The following is an 8,384-nucleotide window of genomic DNA, read 5'->3' as shown; positions in this document are numbered from 1 at the left end:
AAAAAAAAAAGTCTTCCCTACAACTGTATCTTTATGGGTGAAGGGTATTTCCAAAATGAAAATATTTAGGATGGCTAAGAACTGCCAAGAGAAGGGGAGTGGGTATATTGCCTCAGGCAGAAGCAGGATGTTTTTTAATAGCTTTTTATCCCTTTGTTACTGATAAGCTTGAAATCAGAGCATCATGTTCTTATGCCACTGCTCTAGGAGCATTAATACTGTCATAAGCTCTTCCCTAAAGTGGCAGGCACCAATCTTCTATGGTGAGAGCTCATGTGGGTGCTCTAGGACTAGCTTTTCGTTATTGTGCTTGCTCACTAGAGTGATTTACCTCTATCAATTTTAAATGTCCTGCAATTAGAAATTAATTGACATGATTGTACGTCTCGTTAATACTATACTTTACTATTTCAGATGGTTGAGGAACTTGAGGCACATAGTTCTGGGACCACACAGTTCAAGAATCCTGGCAGGCAGAAGGAAAAGAGAAATGTCTCCCAAAAATGCCAGACACATGGGTGTCTGAGCTACGTTAAGAAGCAGATTCTGCCACCTTTACTCATGCTCAGTAGCACTGCTGAAAAATCAGTGCTGCTGGTAATGGATTAAGGTACTACTGTGTGTGTAAAGCAGGACACGGCCCTCACCATGGTTGATGCAAGATACTCTAAACCTACAAAGTGAGGGGAAGCGTCCACTACCTTTAAAATGATATTGCTCAGATATGTTAAACAGGAGAAACCGACAGCTTGTCTCGTTTTAATTAGAAAGGTTTTATTAGAAAAGTAAAAAACACACCAAAAAACAATACAATTGCATAGAAAGGCTTGCACTTGAACATCAAGTGTATTAATGTAAACTGTAATCAACAGAAGCACTCCATGGCATATCATATAGGTTGTTTGTGAGGGTGCCTGCCCTCATCCGAGCATCACGTCACACCGCCCCCTCTGGCATGCAGTATTGGAGTGCTGTAGGCAGCTCCCAGCAGCGTTTTCTTCAAGCATCAAAAATATGAAGTGATGACAACAACCCAACAACTCCTGCTTCTGCATTCCCTTGGAGTCTATATATAGCTGCCCTAATGTCAGTAGTGGAGCATCATCTTTGATCCAAATACATATACTTGGTCCCATTAGACCTAAGTTTAACCACCATTCACTCATACACATGCACCACCCTCCCCCTGCAAAAAAACCCAACATTGATTACAATGTATTTTGTTATTAAAAAAAAAAATCAGCCAGGAATAGGGAGACTGTCTACCCCCAAAGCAGCCCTGCTGCTGCATCTGGCATCAGCACTGTCACAAGACTAACTGAAGAAGTCAGTACAATAAAAAGTTGTCCTACAATCACTGAAAGGTTAAAGCTAGCACTCACTTGCTATCTATGCCCACTCAGAGTGAGGGAAGCAGGATGCAGTTTTGTTTTCCAGCAAGCTTCCTCCTTGCCCTCCCTCTCTGTTTGGACTATTTCCTTCTATAATTGTACAGTCATGCTCCAAACTAACCGAGGCTCTAAACAGTTGCCACATTTTAACCAGCTTATGTTCACTTTTTCAAAGCACTTAAGTAAGTTGTCACGCCAGTTTCTCCTGGTGCTCTACGCCAGTTTAAAGAGTAATGATCGGTTATTCCTCTATGAGGCGCCTTCAGCACTCCTCTATTAGCAACTGCTCAGAGCTGTAAAGCTTCTTTTTAATGACTCTGAATCCAGTGCTCAGCTTCAGCGACTGACTGAAGCCTGGAGTGAAAGAAGTCCCAGAGCTAAGAAGTCCCTGGATTTTAGGCCAGAGCCGGGAGTCCAATCTTAACACAAGGGTCAGCTGGAAAGTAGGCACAAGATTCGGATCCACTGCAATCTGCCCCACACTGTGACACCCCTTCCCTTGTTCAACACACAGGTCAATGAGGGCACCTCTCAGGCCACAGGGCTCACTATAAGCCAGGTGAAGCAGCTCTTTGCTGACTTGAGTGACGAGTTGGCTTGGCATCACAAGTCTGGAGCAGCGCTTGGAATTGATGTTGGCTTTGTTCAGACTGACTTGGATTAGTTTCATGAGATCGTTACATAGGAGCTCGTCTTCAGGGTCATTTAACAAGTCAAAGTCTGGCAGAGAAACTTCATCCAGGTACTCTGCATCTGTGAATGAAAATCAAAGAAGGCAGGTCAGTATTGGCCAGTTTATTAAGCTGGTTTTTGTGAAGTGAGCTGTGGCTCACAAAAGCTTATGCTCAAATAAATTTGTTAGTCTCTAAGGTGCCACAAGTCCTCCTGTTCTTTTTCCCTAGTAAAAGTTGCTACAAAGGACCAAATGTTAAGGGCAAGAAAACTGATCAATTTATGAACTGAAGCAGCTTTTCTGTGAGAGAATAATGTACAGTACTAGGTGATAAACAACAGTATTGTGGGATAGGGAGAGAAGGGCTGCTAGAGTTTTATGGGACACTGTTTTTATTAAGCTTAAACCTCTCCCGTTGTGTATTTTAGCTTTACTGAATTACAATTATAGTGCACATTCATTTTGCTATTTTAATTGTGTTTTAAAGTATATTTACTGGACACAGTTTAGAAAAAAAAAAACTTAGATTTTATTTTTTAGGACGTGTGGGCCCTGCTTAAATTTGGATAATGCCATCCTCAATTGTTCATTATAATTTGACTCAAAACACTAAAGAACATGACCTTTCAGTCCTCAAATCTACAGTACGTACCTCCTTCACAGCTCAAGCTGCTGTCCAGGGATTCACAATCGGAGCTCTCCGCTCGGACACAGCGATCGGGCACTTCCTGCTGCCAGCTCTTTCCCCGAGAGAAGATGGGTGAGGGCTGGTTCTCTCTCTGCTCTGGAATGGGAGGCAGCGAGGAAGAGAAGCTGTCCCACACGCCTGGCATCGCTGTGGATGGTCACCCTCCGGAGTGGAAGTGGGGACGCGGAGATCAGCACAAAAGACGAGTCCTGCAATCCCAGGCCAGCACAGAAAGAGAGAGTCAGTAACGCACGGCCTGGGGGGGGGGTTACACCGATGGGGGCGGGCTACACTTGGGGGGGGGGGTTACACCGATGCTCATCTAGCGAAACAACCCGCGGGGAGAATGACAGGGAGCGGCGCGCTGTGTCCCGGACAGGCAGCGACACGAAAGGCAATCCCAGCGCGATACTTACAGGGCCGCGGGGTCCGGGCTGGGAGCAGCCGGAGGCGGGGGAAGAGGTAGTCGAAAGCTCCCGGGGATGACTGGAGGCTGCTGGTAAGGGCCAGGGTAGTGCTGTGCAACAGCCCACGCACGCTCCGAGCTCCCCGTTCTCGGCGCTGGTGTCCCCCTCACTCGGCTTGTTGAGCCCTTTAAATAGACAGCTCAGGAGCCGCCCCCGCCCCCGCCCCCGCCCCCTCCCGGCTCGGCCAGAAACCCCGACCCGGCCTCCAGTGCCGCAGCCACCAGTCGCCAGCCGGGAGTGTGTGGCGGGCTCGGCCAATGGCAGGCAGGCGCACGTTCGCAGCGTTCTCTCCTGCCCGGTGACAGCGGCCGGGGCTCCGCCCCCCATTGTGGATGGAGTCTGAGCTGCAGGCGGAGAGACCTTGGGGGTGCGCAGTGACATGATAGAAGGGGAGGGAAGGGGGGGTGTTTATTAGGGAGTCTCAGGGCTTGGTTGGGCTGGGGAATGACACGGAGCGAGCCCGTGCACCCGAAAGGCTCGTTCACTGCGGAAAGCATAAGGCTCTCGTGTCTGCTGTAAGCTAGCTGCTATAGACTGGGCTACACAAAGTCGCATTGCATTGTGCTGGGGGATCTGAGCCCTAGCTTAACTCTCGGACCCAGCGCAAGTGGGTGCCTTTTGCCCGTAGAGATTGAAAGGCTGAGGGTGGTGATAGGAAGAATAAGTGTTACTTACTTTAGCCAACTTTTATTCACCTTAATTGTGTCCCCGCCCCTCCCCCACACGTCCCATCCCCCATTATCATGCTGTGTCTGTCTTGCTGGATAATTTTTCCAAAGGAAGACGCGTTCAGACGGACACTCTTCGGGCAGTTTGGGAGAAACAGGGGATCTGTGTTCATAGTTAGCCATTTGTAACGTGAAAGAAACCTTCGAATATCGGTTGTTAGGTGCTGTAGCAAAGACAAGTGATCGCTTCATATAAAATCAGTTCAACCCACTCCAGGCTAAGAATAAAAATCTCCTTGCTGGTAGGTGTTTCAGTACTGGGGTTCGTTTTTAAGAATACGATGAATTCGGATTGGTATGTATAAAAATCCATTAATCAACTGAACACGAAAGATGCTACCGTAATTTTCATCAACTGTTTCTGATGCAATCTTACAGAGAGGCGAAGTATGAGTTTATTTTCAGAAATCATAAAGATTTTTTCCCATCCCTAACACACTATAAACGTGTGCCATTCCAACTGTACATTGAGCTTACACATTCCAGCCTAGGATTATTTCGTGCACAATCAAGGTCAGGACATTCCTACATGGTTTTCCTAACTTTTAGTCCTTAAAGCCTATTGAGAAACTAGTTTATTGCACCTCCTTTACGTCAACTGATTTTTTCGTGGGGGTGGGGGAGAGGGAATGGTGGAAGGGGCTGAATGCCTGATCATGCTATTGATCATTCGAGTCGATAAGTTCATTTGTTTGTTGCAATTCTGTTTATGGGAATTCAGGGGACACGGTGAATTCTGCACGTATAAAGCTAACTCTAGGTAAACAATCCGACGCTAGCTGCAGCCCATCCGCGGGGTCCTAGCGTCCGTCCTGAGTGCTGTGGCTGCTTTGTGTAAATGATTGGGAGAATTGCATCATGAGGAACGGGTTGGAGAGAAAAAATCCCCAGCGACTGCAATAAAGCAGATCGTTTCATCAGAGAGAAACTAGCAAGTCTACAACAGGAACAATCAACCGTATAACCTTTAAAATGAGGGCTTAAAGCTTGACGCAGTCTAAGTCTGCAAGACAAGGATTTCTTCAGTTTCACAGATTAAAACCTAAGTGTAGTACAGCCTGTGAGCTCTTTGATTATACTTTTAGTTATTATTAACTTTAAATCTTGAATTGATGTACTAGTGTGTATGTAGTTAGATAGCTACCTTTTCTGGCCTAAGAGCCACACTCCCTTCTGCTGTCCTACATCTCAGGGCCACAGAGATGAGTCCATGCCAGCATATTCAATACACAGATTGTTGAAAATATTTCTGAAAATAAGAAAATAAACTCTCTGAAATAAGAAGGAGGTGGGGGAGCTGAAACAAAATGGAGAAAAGAATAAACATTTCCACCTAAATTGAGGAACAAACCACCTAATTAATTAAAAAGCCACAAACCAAGGAAAAACAAAATTGAAAAACAGTAAAATAATTTCCATAAGTAAATAGAAACAATTACACACAAGGTCTCCCCATTATAGGCCTGGTTTACACGTAACATTTTGAGTGGCACGCTCCCATGAGCGCTGTAGCTATGCTGACCTAAGCCTTAGGTTTCTTCCTTCACCCTAGCTACTGCTGCTTAAGGAGGTGGATTACCTACAGTGAAGGAAGAAACCCTTCCATTGCTGTAGGAAGTGTCTGCACTGTGGCATATAGAATCGGTGTTGCTAGCACTAGAGCCAAATTCAGATGTAGAGGGGTTTGTGCCGTGTGCTCATCACAGGTGCCTTCATTCTAAATTGGTTAGCAGAACGTCTTTTTCCATAGGTTCATAGCTGCTGCTATGAGATGAGACACTAACTGGAGGTACCTGTTGGTCTTGACCTGCCCTCATTCAGACAGTAGACAGTTATTAAACATTTTGCTGTCTCTCCACATAGCTCACCAAATCTATAGCAGGCTGCTAGAGGCTGAAAGTCATTTCTCCTGGATAGCTGTCTGGTAGCCTCAATTAACTGAGTTGGTGGTCCCTGTGCAGTTCCTTGAGGTCAACATACACTGTAACCATGGGCATACTTGTCAGGCCCAACAATCAAAGGACTGAATGGGAACTACAAATCAGTAGTTTGGGTAAACTGAAGACTTCAGTCTTGAGTACTTGTGATGATCCTTCATCCAGCACCTTTCATGAATACTGATTTTACTTACACACACATGCATTTTGCTGCCCTTACCACTTTTTTTTCTGTCTTAGGTAACTGCCTGTCCAGTCTATATTTGTCTGTAAATCTATATACTAATGATAGTCCAGGTTACAACATTTGAGTCATAGCCCCTGCTGTTTTCTGTCTGGTTAGCTATGGACCATAGCTATAGAACAACTTAGCATTGCTGAAGATGTTGACTATGAAGGAGGGCAGGGATTATGGACTGAACTCTGGTTCTCAGGTTAATGGAAACAGCATTGCAGAACACATCTTGGGGTTGTGGGGAAGCATATTATTATTGATAAATTAATAAATTATAATTTCTGTGTATTAAAGTATGTGAAAATTGCAAGACAACCAACACAGCATTAAATACAGACACCTTCCTCTCATTCACTCTGGTTTACTTCTCCTCCTGTTTGTAACCACATAACATTCCGGCAGCAACTACAAGCAACTGCTTCCATTAAATACTTTCCTAATATTATTTTTCAATGGAAGCAATTGCTGTCATTTGCTACAGGGACATTGTATGATTGTGAATGGGATGGGAGGTAGTTCATCAGATAGAAAATGGGAGAGGAAGTGGATCCATGAAACAGTCTCTTGATTCGATGTAATCCATGATATTAAAATGTTTGAGAATACCTCTTTTATAGACATTTTTCAGTATCTTTATTGGATACCACAAAACAAGGTACCAGCCATTCTACAGTATGTTAACATGCTGTTCCCACTCTCTGTGGCTGCCTGTGAGTGTAACAGCTCTGTGCTATGAAATTGACCTAACCTAGTCTGAAATTGGTCACTGCAGGTGCAGAGATTGCAAACAGAATACATTTAGCTCTCGCATTTTCAGACTTAAACCACATTCATTCATTGATAATTGTATCTTTAATCAGGCTTCCTGGCAATATGTGGGTTAACACAAAACATGCATGTGCAATGTATAATAAGAGCATTTGCTTAGTAGTCAACACATTGGGAATTCCATATGAGTCACCTGGTGTTTCCAATTGTTCCCACAACTCTAAAAAAACCCACCATTTTGGCTGAAATTTTACATGCTTTGTCCCAGTCCAGAGCTGAATTTATTATTTTAAGACTGAGTAAAATCAGTTCACTCATTTTTTTAGTTGCACAAGCATGAGGAAAAGTATACTGGGCCTGCAACTTTTGTACCTAATCCTTATTTCAGTGACTTCCAAAAATCTTTGAAGCAAATATTCGCTTGTAGCAGTATCTAGTGCAGTAAGGCCCTGATCCTGACTGTTGATTCATTCTCTCTTTCTTTTGTACTACTCAGGATTGTATATCAAATATGGGCCTCAGAGCACAGGATCATAGTTGTAGTGGATGGTTAGAGTATTAACTGTGATGGTTATAGTGTACACTGCATGGTTATACTGCATTTCTGAAAAATGACTTGGTCTTTTATTATATAAAAGATGATTGTCCAAAATCCAAATTAAGCTTTGTATATATATATAAAAAAAAGGAGTAGCTTTTTAAATGTTTGACATTTTACTGCACCAAGAGGGAATGTTGTCTAGAGTTTAGAGCAGGGGATGATGAGGACTTGTCCATAATTCAGGGAAGTGCTTTAAGCTATACTGGCAAAAGCAATCATTAGCTGGTATAAACTCTGTCTCCACGGGGGATGAGGCAGTAGATGTTGCCAGTATTGCTCCGCTGGTATACCCCAAAACCTTTTAAGTGTGGACAAGGCCTCACTGTATGATACTTGAAAAGATCAAATTAATCTCTTTTTGCTTCAATTAACTAATCTGTAAAGTGGGGATGGTGATGTTTCCCTATCTCTAAACTGGTCATGTGAGGATTATTTAATGTTTATAAAACTCTTTTGAGATTTCCCTGCAAATCGTGTTATGTATTTGTAGATCACTATTACTATGAACTTTTAAAGATTAGAACCTGATAAATGTTAAATATCTGGGAGAAATGGCAAAATGAAGATCTCTAATATGTTTGTCTTACTGTGATACTGATTACAGGTTTGTCATTGACATTGACCAAATTCTTAATTTGTTCAATGAGCTATCTTGGGTACTGCCCTTCCTGAGCAGAGACTGATAATAGTGCCACAGTAAGCAGAGTGGAGTATACATGCAGGATACAGTAGAGACTAGACTAAGACCTCCAAGATCGATGGTTTAGGAATATGGATTAAGCTCAAACTGTTATTTTGCCAGTGTTTCCTGAAGCAATTTTTGCTTGCTGCAGATTATTTGGGGAACTTCATAGCTCATTTGACCTCAATTTGAAGAACAATTAGTTCACTGCCAC

At 43.5% G+C, this 8,384-nt stretch overlaps 1 protein-coding gene across 1 annotated transcript; it reads right to left on the bottom strand.

Annotated features, from left to right (window-relative positions):
• Positions 1-755: 755 nt before the first annotated feature.
• Positions 756-3,318, bottom strand: DDIT4 (DNA damage inducible transcript 4). Its single transcript, XM_074959975.1, has 3 exons — positions 3,169-3,318; positions 2,717-2,961; positions 756-2,144 (listed from the first exon to the last, which is right to left on the bottom strand). The coding sequence occupies exons 2-3, from the start codon at positions 2,895-2,897 to the stop codon at positions 1,654-1,656; spliced, it is 672 nt and encodes a 223-aa protein (XP_074816076.1). The 5' UTR covers positions 2,898-2,961; positions 3,169-3,318; the 3' UTR covers positions 756-1,653.
• Positions 3,319-8,384: the final 5,066 nt, after the last annotated feature.

Source organism: Natator depressus, chromosome 7 (assembly GCF_965152275.1).
Source record: "Natator depressus isolate rNatDep1 chromosome 7, rNatDep2.hap1, whole genome shotgun sequence".
Taxonomy (NCBI): Eukaryota; Metazoa; Chordata; order Testudines; family Cheloniidae; genus Natator; species Natator depressus.
Note: the sequence above shows the minus strand (reverse complement) of the source record. Positions and strands in the feature narration are given on the sequence as shown.

Coding starts and splice junctions, on each gene's coding strand:
- DDIT4 (XM_074959975.1), bottom strand. CDS start 2,897: ATGCCAGGCGTGTGGGACAGCTTCTCTTCCTCGCTGCCTCCCATTCCA. Junction 2,145..2,716: donor CAGCTTGAGCTGTGAAGGAG/GTACGTACTGTA, acceptor TTTCATTCACAG/ATGCAGAGTACCTGGATGAA.